This window comes from Lampetra fluviatilis, chromosome 49 (assembly GCF_964198595.1).
Source record: "Lampetra fluviatilis chromosome 49, kcLamFluv1.1, whole genome shotgun sequence".
In the NCBI taxonomy this organism is placed as follows: domain Eukaryota; kingdom Metazoa; phylum Chordata; class Hyperoartia; order Petromyzontiformes; family Petromyzontidae; genus Lampetra; species Lampetra fluviatilis.
The window spans coordinates 2410825-2430340 of record NC_136323.1 but is presented as its reverse complement, the minus strand read 5'-3'; the positions used below and the strand labels follow the sequence as shown (position 1 = coordinate 2430340).

The 19516-nt window shown below is 52.6% G+C and overlaps 1 protein-coding gene across 1 annotated transcript in view; it reads left to right on the top strand.

Moving 5' to 3' along the window:
- Nucleotides 1-2030: 2030 nt before the first annotated feature.
- LOC144948348 (hemicentin-1-like) overlaps nt 2031-19516 on the top strand; it is a 127411-nt gene continuing 109925 nt past the window's right edge. Inside the window, exons 1-2 of the mRNA XM_078877775.1 lie at nt 2031-2409; nt 16576-16646. Of these exons, the coding sequence (XP_078733901.1) occupies nt 2031-2409; nt 16576-16646 (450 nt within the window). The remainder of the gene's footprint in view (nt 2410-16575; nt 16647-19516) is intronic.

The window sequence follows — 19516 nt, the reverse complement described above, 5'->3', positions numbered from 1 at the left end:
CAAAGGACGAGGGCTTAGTTAATTCCCGATGGGTGTTTGAACTCGCAGCTATCCAGATCTTAGTAAAGCTCTCTGTTGCGTGCACGTATGCCAACATGTAAAGCATTAAGCTCCAAAGGGACTTTTAATTGTATTAAAATATTTTGACAACCAATGTTCATCACTTTTGTTCGTCCGGGTCTGGATGAAGGCCTGTCATTGCACTTAGTTCATGTGAGTTGGTCCACCATACTTCACCAAACTGGTCAGTATGGATTTCGATTTAAAACTTTCGTGACTGCAGGAATTCGTCTTCTTGGTTCTTTCGGTAAAGTCACGTAGAAGGGAAATAATACAATTATAAAATTTTTATAAAATAAAATTCTCACGACGTTTCGGCCACAACGCAAGCAGCCGTCCTCATTCGGACGCTGTCTTTCCGACAGCCCTGTTCTTCACCTGAGGACGTCTGCTTGCGTTGTGGCCGAAACGTCGTGAGAATTGTATTTTATTATGTTTTATTGTTATTATTTTATTATTTCCCTTCTACGTGGCTTTACCGAAAGAACCAAGAAGATGGTCAGTATGGGTTGGTGAAGGACAGGAGAGGGCCCAAGACGAGTCAACATTTAACTTGCTACTTCCACTTCGTCGTGTCTCCTGTCCGACCTACATACGAGTCTTTTCCCAATATTCTGCACAGGCCACCACTTCCGTTATTGGCATTGGCAAATCTTGAGTGCATTGTCGGTGATTGCAAGGCATCTCAGGAGATATGATCCACGGTTTTCTTCTCCTGACAAGCACATTGGTCGGTTGTGTAAATGTTCCCCCCCCCCCCCCCCAATGCATTTCATGATAGAATTGCATCTGCCTAAACCCACCTTCAGTCTATTTAGGCTTTGCCATGTGAGCCATTTGGAATTGGAGCCAGATGCGAGCTGCTCATTGGGGGTGATTCCTCGGCCGGCTACTGATGTTAGCGGTGACTGGGTAGCACACTAAGGTCAATGAGTTCATAGCGCAGTATGCTAACCAATGCGTCACCGCCCGCCTGTAGTTGTATTATAGATCCATAATGCTGTATATTGGCTGGGTAGCAGTGGCCAGCGGCACTCCACGAAATCCATGGCTATGAGTAGCGAATTACACCTCCCCAGATCACAAAGTTGCACTGACCAGCATGGCGAAGTATGGTTAAACAACCCCCGTCACCAACACGGTGCGGCGAGACCTTCATCCAGCAGTGGATTGACAGAGGCATGTAAATAGAAACTAAATCTACGAAGAAAGGACCAGTTTAATTGGAATATAATCTGACATCCTTTGTTCATTGTTTGGCGTTCGAAGCCATTCTGCATCACTTTCCATTAGTGGCAGTGGGCCGCATTTTTTGACATCACGCGTCTCATCCCCTGGGGGCACTTTTCCCAAATCCTTCCCTTAAACCTTATGTTGGGTTTCAGCGCCCCAGTGACAAAGCCCTGTGAAGCCACGCAGTCGGCCCGCCTCCCCGCGGCAAGACCCCACCTCCGTTCTGCCCCCACACCCCCCCGACCTCCCGCGGGGCTCTTTAAAACTCAGAACTCCTTGTCAAGGAATGTGCTTCGGCTTTTTTTTTGTTCTGTCTCCGCTGCTGCTCCTGGCAAACTCTTGCAGCAGACACAGCCGCGGCTGCTGTGCACTGAAAGCAGCAAGCAGCAGTAGCTCGGGATCAGCCTTTAATGCGTTCGTGCCGTGTCAATTCCTCCACCACTGGGGGTTTTAACTTGGGCTATTCGTTACTAGTGCACGGTCGTTCATTCTGATTCCATCGGCATAAATTTATCGATTTGTGTTCACATGCAGGGGAGACTTTCGATGGTCTTTAGGAAGACCGAGGAATTCGCTGTCCCTAAGTTCCTCATCTCTCCGAAGGTCACTCGTTAACGCCGACATCATCATCTCAAAAAGCCCTTCTGTTCCCTGCAAGCAAACGCTGCACGTGTCGACGCAGCGTGCACCCGTTGCTGTCGTTGCAAGCTGCGGGCTCCATCCCTGGACGGTGCTGAATGAAGTCAAATGAGAGGGTGCAAGGGACACCTCGCCTAACTCCTGCGAACTCCCGGCGCATGGCGGCTCTCAGGAGGAGCAGGACGATGGGGCTGACGTTTGTGGCCGGGTCGATGCCCTGCTCATCTGCGTCTTCGCGGCTCCCACTGCTGCCTCTGCTGCTGATTCTGGCCTCCGCTGTTGGCCGGGGGAGCTCGGAAGCCGGCGGGCGGCCGGACGAAGGCGCCTCTACGCTGGCGTTTGTGTTCGACGTGACGGGGTCCATGTACGACGACTGGGTGCAGGTGATCGAGGGTGCCTCCCGCATCTTGGAGACGTCGCTCAGCCGCCCCGAGAAGACGCTCCACAACTTTGCTCTCGTCCCCTTCCACGACCCGGGTGGGTGGAGGCGTTGCGCCGTGCAGCGAGCCCTCTGGGGGGGGGGGGGGGGGGGGGGGCTCTTGCGCGGGTCTCAATCGGCTCTCACCTGCTTAAGGGGAATCTTGATCATTATTTTATTTTTAAAGGCCGTTTACCCAGGGAAGCCTCGCTGAGTCTCGCGACTCGAAACTATATTGAACTTTTTTTTAAATTTCATTTTAACAGGTAAGGCCCACTGAGATATATGGGCATAAATGATAGCTCAACAAAGTGGCTTATCACGTGGAAATATATCATAGCCAAATTCTCTAAACGCATGATGTTTCTAAATGTGAAGGGGTAAATCCGAGGACCCGGAGAAAAATCCACACGACCACGGGGAGAGAGACACGCAAACTCCAGTAGGTGGCGATGTTGCTGCTGTGTGTAATCCCTAATGGGTAATTTTCGGGTAATTTTTCATCATTTTTCTCTTTCCCAATAACAGCTGCATTGTGTATGTGTGTTTAGTTATGGGAAGAAAGCAGATAACCCAGAGGAAGCCCCTTTTAGATATGGGGGCTTGTTTGACCATACTTCACGATGATCTTCACAGCTCGGTATCAAGGGAAACGTGGCTAAGCAATAACAGCGTGCAGTGTGATGAGTGCATATGAAAACATTGGGAAAATAGTAAAATGCCAAAGATTCCAGAATACAAGTTGAAACATACACGCGTTGTAGATGTGTCGTGTGTTCCTGACCGTTTTTCACGGCTGTAGTCCAGCACCGGGGGTCAGGGTTGGTGGTTCACGCGAGTTTGTGGAACTCCCTCCCCGTGCGTGTCTAGTTCAGGATCTCCCGGCTCTTGCCAGGGTATGGTGGCAGTAGAGCAAGTGCCCCTTCACCCGGGGTGCACGCACCCCCTGGGGATGCGAGATGCCCTTTCTGGGGATAGCGAGACATGCGAGATTTTTTTTCAGAAAGTAAATCGTGGAAAGACAAATGAAGCACGGGCACGAAAGAAACAACTTAAGTTAAGTTGTTACTTCAAACCCTGCGTATGTATTAACATTATACGTTTTTTAACGATTAAAAACCAAAGGGGTGCAAGGTTGCAGTCAAAGTTTAAGAACCACTGCAGCCGAGCAAGTGAGTTAATTTCCATCCGTGGGGTGTTTCCACCCCACGGATGGGGAATCGAGCGTTGCTCCGTCGCATGCGTGGAGTTTTCTCCGGGCGCTCCGGCTTCCTCCTCCCCACGTGTAGCACAAACAACGCTCATGGATGAGAGCAGGCCAAGCGGCCCCACGTTAGCGCCAACAGAGACCTTGGGGGCAAATTGCTGGCGCCGCTTCTGGCTTATTTTTCGTGCCGCGTGTTCGAGCGTGAACGCTGATGTGCAATTTGCCCGAACGATGCCGCTTATGTACAAATGAGACGCGATCATTATATTCCTCATTGTCTCTCTCCTGGTTAAATAGCGAGAGAAATGAGTCCCAACAACATTCGGATTGTGTAAGCGTATTACGAGTATTGTGGTTATAATAATAACTACGTTTGTCCACCCAGGAAGGCGTCACTGAGTCTCAAGACTCTTTTTCAGGAGGGTCCTGCTCAGTTTTCAGAATAGGGAGGGCGATATTGCTGCTCTGTGTCATCCCAGTTGAGTAATTTGCAGTGTTATTCTCAGAATTTGGGATGTTTGGCCAATGCGGGTGACAATGCACGTGTTTTTTTGTATAGCTATGGAACTAAACCAGATAACCCATGCAGAATAAGGGGGGGATCACACAAACTCCACACACATACACAAACACCCGAGTTGGAAATCAAACCCAGGCCCTTCTCGCTGTAAGGTACCGGCCTGAACCTCATAAATCACGTACGTGGAGGTTCATCTCAGCAGACGACGAGGGCCTTTGGGATTCATCCTCTCTGGCAAAGGAATCTCCGTCTGTATTTGGTGGCATCCACGCGCGCTGGAGCTGCTGCGGGATAAGACACCACGCGCCCTGGCGTTCGTGCTAACTCTGCACGAGTACCCGCTCAGCAGAGTCCGATGCCCCCTACAAACCAGCTGGGAACACACGTCCCCTACGACAAGCGGCGACTGCCAGACTCGGGCGACTTTCTGTGTGGAGTTTGTATGCTCTCGCCCCTGTTTGTGTGTAGGAGGGGGCTACTCCACTTTCTCGGGGTTCTCTCTCTCTCTCTGTTATCAGTGTTGGCCAAGCGTCGCAATATATAGCAGGATCCTCCTGAACAACAGACCTGGGTGAAGCAAGCGTCATGTAATACTGATCGGTTCGACGGCAGACCTCGTTACTGCTTAAGGGAGCGTTGCACCTGTTCAGGTGTCGGTGCCTCGTATCTCGAGACAGCTCCCCCCTCCTCCTCCTCCTCCTCCTTCTCCCCCCTCCCCACCAGCAGTGCCGGTTTTGTTCGGGGTGACGAGTTATTGCAGCTGCTTGTGGTGTTCACATGCGGGGAGGGAACCGCTGCTCTCTGTGTTGTGGCTTTGAGATTTGAAAAAACCCAAAAACAAATTCGAGGCCCCGCGATGATCCTTCCTTCCCCACAGACAGCCCAAGCGTGGCACCATTAGAGGCCCGTCTACACCACGGGTCACCCCCGGCCCTGTTAGGGGGTTGTGCAGGATTGCCTGCCACGGCGATGGGGCCTCGTTGTTGTACGAACCTCGTTTTCCTCGTGACCAGGACACCTCTTCTATTGCTACAAATATGTTTACTGTTTCTATAAACTTCAGTCATTGATTCCTGCACCAATGTTGAGGATTCAGTCTACCAGACTGACTGTTTTAGTCTCATACACGCTGAGTTCAATCACCACCACCACCCACACTTGCAGATGATAACACTCATTCATCCACTCACACACTCACGTACTCTCTCACCCACCCACTCACTCACCCACTCACTCACCCGCACACTAACTCACTCACACACTCACTCACTCACCCGCCCACTCACTCACTCACCCACACACTCACTCACCCACCCACTCACTCACTCGCCCACACACTCACTAACTCACCCGCACACTAACTCACTCACACACTCACTCACCCACCCACACACTCACTCACTCACCCACACACTCACTAACTCACCCGCACACTAACTCACTCACCCACTCACTCACCCGCACACTAACTCACTCACACATTCACCCATCCACCCACCCACTCACTCACTCACCCACACACTCACTAACTCACCCGCACACTAACTCACTCACACACTCACTCACACACCCACACACTCACCCACTCACTCACCCACTCACTCACTCATCCACCCACTCACTCACCCACCCAATCACTCACTCACTCACCCACACACTCACTCACCCACACACTCACTCACCCACACACTCACTCACCCACTCACTAACTCACCCACTCACTCACTCACACACTCACTCACCCACTCACTCACCACACTGGAGGCCACCTCACTTCTCTGTCTGCCTCTTCCCTCGCACCGCTCGATTTCTGAATTCTCTGCCATCTTCTCTTTTCCCAAACACTTACAGTTCAAGAAACGTGTCGACTATTATCAATGATATGAAAAATAAGAATAGGGTTTATGCTTTTTGCAATAAAACAGGTGTCAACATGTCTAAACACCAAATAGAAACCTTTTGCAAGGAATCGTAGCAATTATACCTTCGGTATTGCTGTATCTTAATCGTTATTTCCATCAAAATTGAACTTCTTTGGGCTTAATCAAAAAGCATTTGAAGTTCAAATAAAACAAATTCCGTTCTTGTTATTTTCTTCATTTTCGACTGTAATGTATTTTTCTAACATGGGACCGTGGGAGGTGATGGCCGATTGGAGAGGCCTTTCACCCAGCCGTCGATTAATCGTGGCCGTTTAATGCTGACGGACGAGGATTGTACTTCGTTGAAGATTCAGCCGCTCCGACCCAGCTGAGATTCGATCTCGTGGCCTGCTCGCATTGCGGCATCCAGCTGGTTGGGCCACGGCGCTCCAAATTTTATTGAAAGATGTTTGTCATTCCACTCGTAACATGAGAACGAAACGTGGCGCGGCTGCGAGCGCGGTGCCAAAGAGCTGACCTGGAGAGTGGGAAAAAAGCATTTAATGGAGACGACCAACAGCTTGACCGCTTGCTGCGTCAATGCCATCTGCGAGTAGCACAGCAATGGACACCGAGCGAATGCCAGTTGAGCAGTCTGCAACATTTTTCGATTTAAAGCTTTCGTGACTGCAGGGATTCGACTTCTTGGTTCTTTCGGTAAAGTCACGTAGAATGGAAATAATGAAATAATAAAAATAGAACATAATAAAATAATTCTCACGACGTTTCGGCCACAACGCAAGCAGCCGTCCTCAGGTGAAGAACAGGTCTGTCGGAAAGACAGCGTCCGGTCGTCACTAAATTCAGACGCTGTCTTTCCGACAAAACTGTTCTTCACCTGAGGACGGCTGCTTGCGTTGTGGCCGAAACGTCGTGAGAATTATTTTATTATGTTTTATTTTTATTATTTTATTATTTCCATTCTACGTGACTTTACCGAAAGAACCATGAAGACAGTCTGCAACAGTGCACGCGTGGATGTAGTTATAGAGCGAGAGAGTGGGGATCGCATGGTAACAAATGCAGAGATCCATCAGAGTGAAACGGCGCCAGAGGTGCCACTGATGATCGAGGTAATGCCTTTGTCTTCACGGCATTTTGTCAATCCGCTGCCGACGATGACGGCCGACCTCTCCACGCGGTGCAGCTGGTGAGGATTATTTGGCCATTCCTCACCCACTTTGTGCATTTCGCATTACATTAGAACAGCTGGGGCGGGGGCGGGGGGGGGGAATACATAAAAACCTTACCATGGAAATTCAAGCACCCAGAAAGTTTTCTAATTTTATTTTGTTTAGCGCAGCCAAATTTAGCTGAAAGCTTTTTTTGGTGGGGGGGGGGGTGGAGGAAAAAATAATCTTTAGCGGAGCAGGCGGGCGACGTGCCATTAGCGAGCCGTTAACAGACGTCCGATGACGTACGTCATAGCAGCGTGCGGTGATCACAGGCGGCCCGCTCCTCTCTCTCTCTCCCGGTCTGACAGGCGACCGCTTCTCTCCCCCCCGCCCCGGGTCTCACAGGGCGCAGAGTACAGCTGTGGGCGCGCGTCCCGGGGCTCCGAGAAGCGAGCGCTCTTCCCTCGTGTTCCCACGAGGCTCTCGGCGAACGCGTCGGGTTTGGCGTGGTCACCTCGGAGATGTGAACGATCACATTGGTTGACGCTTGTTGTTGGGTCAGGCCGCGTCAATGGTGTGGCCAAATTTGTATGGAAGGAAGGCCCTCCCATCACCCGATATTCTCAAACAAATGGAATTGTCACACGGCAATTGTGCTTGTTCCGGTGATTTGAGAAAAAAGCTATTCGTGTTCAGAGTTTTGTCAGTCGACTGCGAGCAGCAGCAAAATTCTGCCGTTTAGAATCCCTACGGACATTCACTGACGCCACCATCTCCCACAAGGAGCCCACAATTCATGAACAGTCCAAAGGACACTGGGCAGTGCCTCCCAGCTTTGCACGAGCGTGCAGGGAGCGGTGCTTATCTCTTATGGCGAACCTTCTTCAGTCAATCGTGGAAATTCCACATTCCTAAGGCAGCAGACCATTCTCTCCAAAAGGATGTTCACTCTCGAACTCTCAATTTATTATTTTATGACCGTATCTACACAGCGGTACAACTGGCAAAAAATGCCGAATTTATTTTACTCATTAAAAGAGTAAAAAAAAAACACGTGGCAATTCACAGCCTGCCGATCGACCCTTCCGTCCCAGTATGTGATGTGTGTGATGTGTGTACCTACTGTCGCGTACCTACCCATCCCTACTGATATGTGGCGCTAGGGCAGGAGGTGAGAGGTGACATGCTGCTTGACTACTCGAGTCGGTTGATACGAAGTTGAAATACCCCAGGACGAAAAGAAAGGGGAGGCTGAAATTAACGCTGTCGTCCGTCCGTATTTCCACCCTCCCCGCTATGTCGCGGTTCCAGTTTAACGTGTTTCTTTATACAACCGCTGACCTGAACGTAGCTAAGATAACTGTTGTTTTACACCCCTTCTGTTTCGACGGGCAACTCATTCGCGCCCATCGCCACATCGCTCGCGACGCGCCGCGTGCTGCTGCTGCAGTGAAGATGAATCCACCCCCCGTCTGCTGGCTTGTAAGCAGCGCCACACGCACCGAGAGCCCCCCCCCCCCCAAGGTGACCGGCGGCTGTGTGCGGCAGCCCTCGGCGCGCTCTCAAGATCCAGCGCACCGTCTCCTTCAGAAGCACCCCCCATCCCTCCCCTCTCGCTCTCTCTGTTTGTCACAGACAGCCCCCCGCGCCCGCCCACCGCTGCTGGTTTTGTTGTGTTGGGAAGCAGTCGGATCGGGTGACTCTGCGACAATCCCCCTACGCCCTTGCCTGGCCCATGACATCGCCGCAGAGCGATAAAGGGGTGTTTATTTTGTTCGTCTCAAGCGCGTCGCGTCTGTGTGTGTCTCTCTCTCTCCGCGTGTGTGTGTCTCTCTCCGTGTGTGTTTCTCTCCGTGTGTGTGTCTCTCTCCGTGTGTGTGTCTTTCTCTCTCCGTGTGTCTCTCTCTCTCCGCGTGTGTGTGTCTCTCTCCGTGTGTGTCTCTCTCTCTCCGCGTGTGTGTGTCTCTCTCCGTGTGTGTTTCTCTCCGTGTGTGTGTCTCTCTCCGTGTGTGTGTCTTTCTCTCTCCGTGTGTCTCTCTCTCTCCGCGTGTGTGTGTCTCTCTCCGTGTGTGTTTCTCTCCGTGTGTGTCTCTCTCTCCGTGTGTGTCTCTCTCTCCGCGTGTGTGCGCGCTGCACAAGGTGGTTTAGCTGCGTTCAATTAAAAACAGTTGCTGAACACAGCCCCCCCCCCCCAGAGGCTGAACGCTTCCGAACGGCCAGCAACAAACGGCACCGTCAAATGTGTACGAGATGAGCGTTGGACGCGTTTCTTGAATCGAGCGAGGTTACCGTGAGAGCTTGGAAAAATATTTGATGGAAGGGAATTCCAACGTCGAGCAGAGAAACGTTTTGGTTGCCAGTGTGGTGGTTTGAGTGAGCGGGGGAGTGATGAGTGAGTCGGTGAACGTGGTGAGTTAGTGAGTGTGAAGTTGAGTGGCTACGTGAGTGGTTGGGTGGGTGAGAGAGTACGTGAGTTGATGAGTGTGTGGGTGAGCGAGTGCTGTGACCTGCAGTGTGGTGGTGGTGGTGGTTCAACACGGGGTGGACCAGACAATACAGTCGAAACAGGTGAACTTCACAAATCTGGCTGTCGCCTGATGAAGCTAGTTGTAATTACTGGCGAAACGTCGTACTCAGTTTGTAAATGTTGTGGCTTGGCTTTCCAACACACCGGTGTGCTGTACTAGTGACGGATTAGAATGTTCTGTTTACGTGACACACCTTACTAGTTGGCTGTGTCGGGTGGTAGCGGGTTTAACGACACATTTACATATGTACGCGATCTAACCTAAAACACCTCTGTTATGGATCATTATGAATACAGTCGGTGTCTGGTAGACTGAGTTCCTCATCATCGGTGGAGGAATTGCCAGGTGAAGGTCGTGGGAATAGTAGCCACGGTAGTGGAGGGTTAGATGGAGGAGGGTTAGATGGAGGGTTAGGCGGAGGGATAGGCAGTGGGTTAGATGGAGGAGGGTTAGATGGAGGGTTAGGCGGAGGGTTTGGCAGATGGACACCGCTCCACGATTGCTTTGCACGCCTGCCAACCCTCAAGTCCGTGCCGCCTGTACCCCCCTCCACTGGGCGTGCAGCGAGCGCCCACATCTGCTCCTCGGTATGCGCAGGTGTGTTCATGACTGTCATTAGTTTAAGTCTCGGCCGGGCTAATTGGAGGCACGTGAAAATTACGGCAATTAGGGGAATGTGCTCGCACATACCAGCAATGAGTTGGGTACGCAGTAAAGCCAGCGATGGATTTCCCCCCCTCACCTCTTCCCAACGGAATGGATCCAGTTTGGCTGCTATGACGGTAACATGCCTTGTCGAGTGTCAAACTAACTCCGACCGGAGCCTTCACACACACACATTCATGACTTCCTTCAGCCACGTGTTCCATCAAGATCATGACGATCATCAGATTGTGCGTTGCTCGCTGTCACCACGGTCTCGGGCTTCACACGTGGGTGTGATGACGGCGGCCTTTGCAACTGGGGTACCGCAACTCTGGCAGTCGTTGCCCCTTCGAGGTCGGGGGAATTAGAGAAACTTACAAATCCTGAAATCTCGACTGAAGACGCATCTATTTAAAACGTTTTTCTCACTTCTTCTTTACTTAGTTGATGTTAAACTATTGCCCCCCCCCTCACCCTTTACAAGCACAGCGCCCTGAGAACGATTGTTTAAGGGCGCTTTATACATTTAAATTATTATCATTCTGTCGCTACATCCGTGGCCCTTGTTGCTGTCAACTTTCGCTCGTTGATATTCGTCTACCCACGTTGAGAGACGCGGCCTACCACACTCTGGCTGTTTCGTCACATCCACCACTCTTCGTTCAACCACCACCAATACCTCGACCACACAAAACGTGTCTCTCTCTCTCTATCTATGCTTCCTCCTCAACCCTTGCAATTCCCTCCCATCGTCTCTTCTCCCCAAGCTCTCACATATCCTCGATCTATGTTAAATCAACCTGTTAACTCGTTTGTCTCTTGCAACTTCGATGGTTTCCTTCATTGCGGGTGGCTTGATGTTGCGGCCGTTTGAAGGCATTAAAAATACAAGTATCAAATATACTTCCTGTGGATTTTCATCAAGGCCGTAATTATAATATATATTGGGGGGGACAGACATCCCCCACTCAATATTCAAATATGCTCAAAATGTCCCCCACAATATATTTCTATTAAAAAAATTATTGCTATGCTGTGTAAATAAAAAAAAACAATTTGCTACAACTTGGCCACAATATCTGGACTTGTCTTCATATGAATCAATGCATAGATTTCTGTTGATATGATTGTGGTTATGGTAGCACATTTAATCCCTAATCTCTGCCATTACATACAATGAAACAAGAAATGGTAAAAAAGTTCAAACAGAGCAATGTAATACAATACACTATTAGACATTATTGTAAAAAATAAATAAAAAGTTCATCCCGTGTGTTAGTGAATTTTGTAATATTTTAGGCAGGAAATGAGTTATACAATTTAGATATTTTTCTGGGTTGGGACCCCCAGACACCCTGGAAGATTTGGTCCCCCCCCCCCCCCCCCCAATGTTGACTCCGTGGCTACGGCCTTGATTTTCATAATAAAGGTTTTTTCTTTGGACTCGATCACGTAAGTATAAATGTGTCTAGATTTGAAGCTTTCGTGACTGCAAGGATTCATACGTTTAGGTTTTTTTCGGTAAAGTCACGTAGGTAAAAAATAAATAATAAAAAGAATAGAAATAATAATATGAATAAAATAATAAATCACGACGTTTCGGAGGCAACACAAGTCTCCGTCATCAGGTGTGACGGTCCTACCTGATGACGGAGACTTGTGTTGCCTCCGAAACGTCGTGATTTATTATTTTATTTCTATTATTATTTCTATTATTTCTATTATTTATTTCTATTATTTATTTTTACTTACGTGACTTTACCGAAAAAAAAACCTAAGAGTATAAATGTGTCGTTAACCCGTCACCACCAGACACAGCCAACTCGTAATGTTTGGCGCATAAACAACACGTGTCGATGAGTGACCACTGTTGGAGAGTACATCCAACAACATTTACAATTTTTAAGCACTGTAACGTTTCGCTGCTAATTAAATCCAGCATTATTGGGCAATTTTTGTGCTTGTGCCAGAATTGGGAATGCTACTCGCAGCCATTTGTTGAAGTGCAACTCGCTGAAATTGTCTTGTAAAGCAAGTGGCAACAAAAAAAGCACGCCTTTCCTCAAAGCCTTCGGGGTGAACTGAACTAATTTGAACTGTATTTACCGGTTTCTCAGTAACTCGGTGGGCAACTCGGCGTCCGTTCACAGAATTCCGTCTGGGTTTTTTAATTGTCGCGACCTCGCCTCCAGTAAAGTTTCCGATTTGCGTTGTTCCCCGTTTTTTTGTGGGTGATCGCCGGGGGGTCACGTGGTTCCCTCGGCGTCCCCCCCCCCGCCCCCCGTAGAAACACCAAACGCTGCTTGAGAACGAAGCGCGGCTGCTAAAATTCAAATCGCCTTGTCCACATGTGGGCCGTGTCTCCTCTGGCCTCAGTCATCGACGCACGTTTAATCAACGTCCGCACAAAATGCAGCAAGCGCAGCATTGTTATTTTGGCGTTACACGATTTAACATTCCTAAGTAAGGGCCCAACATTCGTCCGTTGAGCAAATCGTTCTGGAAGTTTGACAGTTTGTTATGATTTTTGTTGTTGTTGCCGCGTATCGTATTGTGTTGTGGCAACGTCCAACATTTGCCCTCTGGGTAATAAATCCAGAGATCTGGAAAGAATCATTTTTTGTTGAAATAATGTGGGGCTTTTTTTTGTTCGTTTATTTTAAAGGCATAAAATCATCAAAATGTACGGTTAAAAAACACATGAGAACGCGTGAACTTGTGACTTTGTTGAGACGCTACTGGAATTCCACGCGGCTAAACGTGCCGTTGTATTTTTTGTTGTTGGGACGTCTCGTTTTTTTTCTGCAAATTTACCGTGCGACGGACGGCTTTCAAATGATGGCAGATTGTGGCATCTGAGAGCAATTACTGCGGCCACTCCCAGTCAGCAAAACTGCCGAGAGGAGATTCGAATCTGTGGGCTGCCGTGAGGCCCACGGGCGAAAAAACAGTCTGGTTGGAGAAAGCTCTGCGTACAGTACTCAGGATGTGAGCGTTTATGCGAGCGATTGACACGCGTAGCTCACAGCGGACACACAGACACACTGCTCACAGCTTAGACTACTTATAAACTTAGACTAATTCCGCAAAAAGAAAAAAATCAAGTCGTTTCTTATTTGAAATAGGCTGTAAAAGATACATTGCAGGAAGTAACAACAATTACTGCTGTCGGAAGTTGAGGAATATTAAGCGGGGGAAAATGAGTCATGTTTGTAAAATAAAAATTTATAGGATGCTTGCGGGTACTTTAAAATCCGTTTTTTTTTTTTACAATGACACAATTACGTTGTGTGGCACAGAATACGAGCTTGGGCCCTAGCGTCTCTCTCATACAATTTGTTGTTTTAATACAGAACAGCCAGTCCCGTTTGACTCGCTTGCAAGCTTGCGCTGACAAAACTCAAGCCGAGAATCGAGCACCGCACGTGGCATGAAAAGACATTGTTACAACAGAAGTCAAACATTCAAAGTGTATCCCTTTGCCCGTTGCGTGGGGCAGGGGTCACAAATCTACACCAGCCACGTCCAATCCACTGCCGGATGGAGGGCCTCCATAAGACACCGCCGCCACCTCTCGAAAGTCCTGAGCCTGTGGTGGCAATTCCACATTCCCATTGTGAGGGCCAGCCTCTCCTAGCATGACCACTGTTGACTTCCCCAAAGTGGTACTCATTTTGTAGGCACGGGCGGGATGATAGGTTGCAGTTGACCACCATCCAAATACCCCAATCGGTCAGTGGTCAACTGACCGGTCAAGGCACCTGTAAATAAGTGTGACTGTCCCTGACGATGCGAGGAAGGAACCCCATCTCTACTGTCCGCAGTTATAATTGGGGTTTGGGTTTCGGGTTAAGGGTTGGGGTTAGGGGTTAAGAGTTAGGATTAGGGTTTAGAGTTATCGAGGTTAGGGTTCGGTGTTTAGGATCGGTTTTAGCGTTCGGGTCTAAATTTATAGTGGTTCTCAAACTTCCATTTCTTATCACCGTATCTGCACCCCCCCCCCACATCACCCCCCCAATCACCCCCCCTACATCACCTCCCAAAATCACCCCCCCCCACATCACCCCCCCCCAAATCAGTCCCCCCACATCACCCCCTTACATCACAACCCCCCCACACATCACCCTCTCCCCCACATTACCCTCCCCCCCACATCAACCCCCCCGCAAATCATCCCCCCACACATCACCCCACCCCACATCACCCCCCCCCACACATCACCCCCCCCCACACATCACCCCCCCCCACATCACCCCCCCCGCACATCACCCCCCCCCGCACATCACCCCCCCCCCACATCACCCCCCCCCCGCACATCACCCCCCCCCCGCACATCACCCCCCCGCACATCACCCCCCCCCCCACATCACACCCCCCATATCACCCCCCCCACATCACCCCCCCCCCGCACATCACCCCCCCCCCGCACATCACCTCCCCCCACACATCACCCCCCCCCACATCACCCCCCCCCCACATCACCCCCCCCGCACATCACCCCCCCCCCACATCACCCCCCCCACATCACCCCCCCCCCACATTACCCCCCCCCCGCACATCACCCCCCCCCCCCGCACATCACCCCCCCCCCCGCACATCACCCCCCCCCCCGCACATCACCCCCCCCCACACACATCACCCCCCCCCCGCACATCACCCCCCCCCCGCACATCACCCCCCCCCCCGCACATCACCCCCCCCCCCGCACATCACCCCCCCCCCCCGCACATCACCCCCCCCCCCCGCACATCACCCCCCCCCCCGCACATCACCCCCCCCCCCGCACATCACCCCCCCCCCGCACATCACCCCCCCCGCACATCACACCCCCCCCCCCGCACATCACCCCCCCCCCCGCACATCACCCCCCCCCCCGCACATCACCCCCCCCCCCGCACATCACCCCCCCCCCCCGCACATCACCGCCCCCCCCGCACATCACCCCCCCCCCCGCACATCACCCCCCCCCCCGCACATCACCCCCCCCCCCCCGCACATCACCCCCTCCCCGCACATCACCCCCCCCCCCCGCACATCACCCCCCCCCCCGCACATCACCCCCCCCCCCGCACATCACCCCCCCCCCCGCACATCACCCCCCCCCCCCGCACATCACCCCCCCCCCCCCGCACATCACCCCCCCCCCCCGCACATCACCCCCCCCCCCGCACATCACCCCCCCCCCCGCACATCACCCCCCCCCCCGCACATCACCCCCCCCCCCCCGCACATCACCCCCCCCCCCGCACATCACCCCCCCCCCCCGCACATCACCCCCCCCCCCGCACATCACCCCCCCCCCGCACATCACCCCCCCCCCCGCACATCACCCCCCCCCCGCACATCACCCCCCCCCCCCGCACATCACCCCCCCCCCGCACATCACCCCCCCCCCCCCGCACATCACCCCCCCCCCCCGCACATCACCCCCCCCCCCGCACATCACCCCCCCCCCCGCACATCACCCCCCCCCCCGCACATCACCCCCCCCCCCCGCACATCACCCCCCCCCCCCCGCACATCACCCCCCCCCCCCGCACATCACCCCCCCCCCGCACATCACCCCCCCCCCCGCACATCACCCCCCCCCCCCCGCACATCACCCCCCCCCCCCCGCACATCACCCCCCCCCCCCGCACATCACCCCCCCCCCCCGCACATCACCCCCCCCCCCCCGCACATCACCCCCCCCCCCCGCACATCACCCCCCCCCCCCGCACATCACCCCCCCCCCCCCGCACATCACCCCCCCCCCCCCGCACATCACCCCCCCCCCCCACACACATCACCCCCCCCCCACACACATCACCCCCCCCCCACACACATCACCCACCACATCTGCACTGCGCCACTATGGCCACGCGTGTCTGATGGCCCACACCGGGCAGGCACACGGCGCACACCCCCCCCCCCCTCCAATCGAGCCTGGCGGCACGGGTCCCCCGTCTGGTCGAGGCAGTTATTCCTGCCCGAGATCTCCTCCTGGTGAGGAGCCTTCATTCCGTCGGCGGCCTGCCACCTGTGGAGGCAGCGATTGCTACCATGTGGTGGCGTGGGTGGCCATATTCACGACCTCGGAGCGTTCACGCGGATCACAATGGGTTCATTATTGGCGGCGTCGTGATGATCATCAACCGCTCAAGTGAATCGGGTTTCCTAACACAGCTAAAGTGAATACGTGCGACTTTCTCGATTGGGATTGCAGCAGCAGCAGCACCACCCATGACTATGAAAACTTGGCAGGACGCCTCCTGAAAATGTTTTGCGTTGTGTGACCTTCGCCTGCAGATGTGGGGCCCGCCAGCATCACCACCGACCCGGAGCGGTTCCAACAGGACCTGCGAGACCTCTACGTGCAGGTAGAGATCAGAAAGAGCGCTGACATACAGAGTGGAAGCAACGCGGACCGCCAGAGCAAACACCCCCTTCGAGACCAAAGCATGGCACCTCGCTGGCTTGGACAAGTCCTCCAAGCAGACAATTGCCACAGTGCGCTTGAACACGTGGGCTTTCGCGACCAATATCATCCATTGTAGAGGTTTTTTTGGGGGGGGTTAGATAGCGTAAATTTATAAATGTGTCGTTATAACCCGCCAACACCCGACACAGCCAACTAGTAAGGGTTGTCACGTAAACAGAACGTGGCCAATTCGTCACTAGTACAGCACTAGTGTGTTGGAGAGCCAAGCCACGACATTTACAATCTACGACGTTTTGCCAGTAATTACAACTAGCTTCATCAGGCGACAGCCAGATTTGTGGAGAAGTCCACCTGTTTCATTCCTTATATTTATCAGGATGGCTCAGTGGTAACTCTCCAACTTCGCAGAAAGGAGGTCCTGCGTTCAACTCCTAACTCAGGAGATTCTCTCTGTGTGGAGTTTGTGTGTTCTCTCCTCCCCTGCCGCATGGGTTTCCACGTACAATGTCACCGGTGTTTGGCAAAACATCCCGATGCTTAAAAATTACCTGTAAATTTCTCAGCTGGGATTATTCGTGGACACGCAGTCCACCCTCCCCCCACCCCCCTTTCGTGGAAACTTGGCTGGATAATAACGAGAAGGTCAAACGACAGAGCGTGTGCTCTCCGTGTAAGGCTTCCACGATGCCAAAGACCTTGTCCTTGAAACTTAAAACAAAACACGTGTTGGCTAACACCATGGGTAGATTCAGCGCGGAAATGTGGGGAAGACATTCGTTTTTTTTTATTGAGAGCGAAGTCGATTTATTCACAAGCTTAAATTGTTTAACTAGGTGAGGGCTCAGGGGACCAGGATATGTATGCTTTGCAAGAGTCATTTGGTCTCGATCACTAACAAAGACAAGAAATACTTAATGATGTATTATTTAAAAAACGTAGAAAAATATATACCTGATAATAGTGAGATTGGTAGCATTTTTTTTCATTGATAGGACTCGTAACTATCTTGATTGTCTGTCTTGATGGATGATCGATCCGATTCACTTGTCCGTAAATCCTATGGGCCACAGCCCTAAACCGCCTCCACACAAGTCATGGCAGCAGATGGCGGACACTTTGATGCTGATGATGATGATGCTGCTGCTGCTGATGATGATGCTGATGATGATGCTGATGATGATGATGCTGATGATGCTGCTGCTGCTGCTGCTGCTGATGATGATGATGATGCTGCTGCTGCTGCTGATGATGCTGCTGCTGATGATGATGCTGCTGATGATGATTCTGCTGCTGCTGCTGCTGCTGATGATGATAATGCTGCTGATGATGATGCTGCTGATGATGATGCTGCTGCTGATGATGATGCACATATGGAAAAGTAAAAACTATCCGGTCTGCAGAGACTGTGGTCACTCAGAACGCAGCCACGGGGCACCAAACGATTCAACGCCCGATTCCCAAACACGAAGGAGGAGGAGGAGGCTTAATCACAGCAGCGATGGTTCATTCACCACTCCGCTGCTGCTGACGCAATCATCGTCGGGCTCATCCACCACCCCCCATGTAGAATCACAGCGGCTGTTCAACACCAACGGGGCAGCTGTACGAAATAAGATGATCGATCTGTCATTCTGGCTACAACTATTAATTGGCAAATGATTTCACTGAAGAACTTCTCTTAAGCTAACATAGCTCAATCTCCAAGACTCTTGTTCGGGAGGAGTTGAGGTTCTGTAGTGTTTGGCCGAGGTCTTTGAAATCGTTAATTTTATGTTGTGCGTCTGTCGCAATTGGAAGTGCAGGAAAGCAAGTAGGACTTGGGGCAATTCCCGACTTGGGTGCCCTTTCTGTGTCGAAGTTGTATGTCTCCCCCCCTCTTCTGCATAGGTTTCCAAAGCAAAAAAATATATCCTTGCAATGTGACCGGTATTGTGCAAACACCCCAATTTTGAGAAGTTTTCCTGCACATTTCTCAAATAAGGACAAATACAAAGATCCCCCGTGTGGGCTTAACAGACTGTTGGGTCAGGTGCTGTCTGCGAGAACCTCTGAAGGCCGGCATGGTGGCACACGAGGGGGTGTGTGGCCGACACCACTCTCGGCCGCCTTTGTCTCCCGAGTGGCGATGTTTGCACACCGCACCAGGTACTCGTCTGAGGATGAGTCGACGGTGACGTCACTGCGGCGCTTGTGCCAGGCTAGGTGCACTTTGGGGCCACGTGAAGTGTCGAGGTCACAGAACGGACCCAAGGTGCCATGGGGTTGACTGAATGAGATGACCGGCAGATGCACCAACCGTGCTCCCCCACTGTGCCAACTCGCTGCATTTTATCCGCACGGCGCTCAGCTCGTTGTTGTGAGAGTCGCACCTCCGTCGTTGTTGGGGGAAAGAGGGGGCGAGAGGGGGGAGAGGGGGGGAGAGGGGGGCGAGAGGGGGGTGAGGAGGCGAGGGGGGTGAGGGGGCGAGGGGGGGGAGAGGGGGCGGGGGGTGAGGGGGCGGGGGGGGAGAGGGGGGGTGAGGGGGTGAGGGGGGCGGGGGGGGAGAGGGGGCGAGAGGGGGGAGAGGGGCGAGAGGGGGGAGAGGGGGGGGAGAGGGGGTGAAGAGGGGGGTGAGGGGGCGAGTTGACTGCGTTCTGCCGCGTCCTCTTCCTGTCGTGCCCCCCGGGCGGCGCGAGACGGCCCCCACCACCACCCCCCTCCCCCCCGGCGTTTTCGAGTTTCGGATGCGGTCGCTCGCCCACGGGCGACTCCCCCCCCCTACCACCGTCCCACCCCGGGGCTGTGGGAACGCGCGCGTGGGCAGGGAAG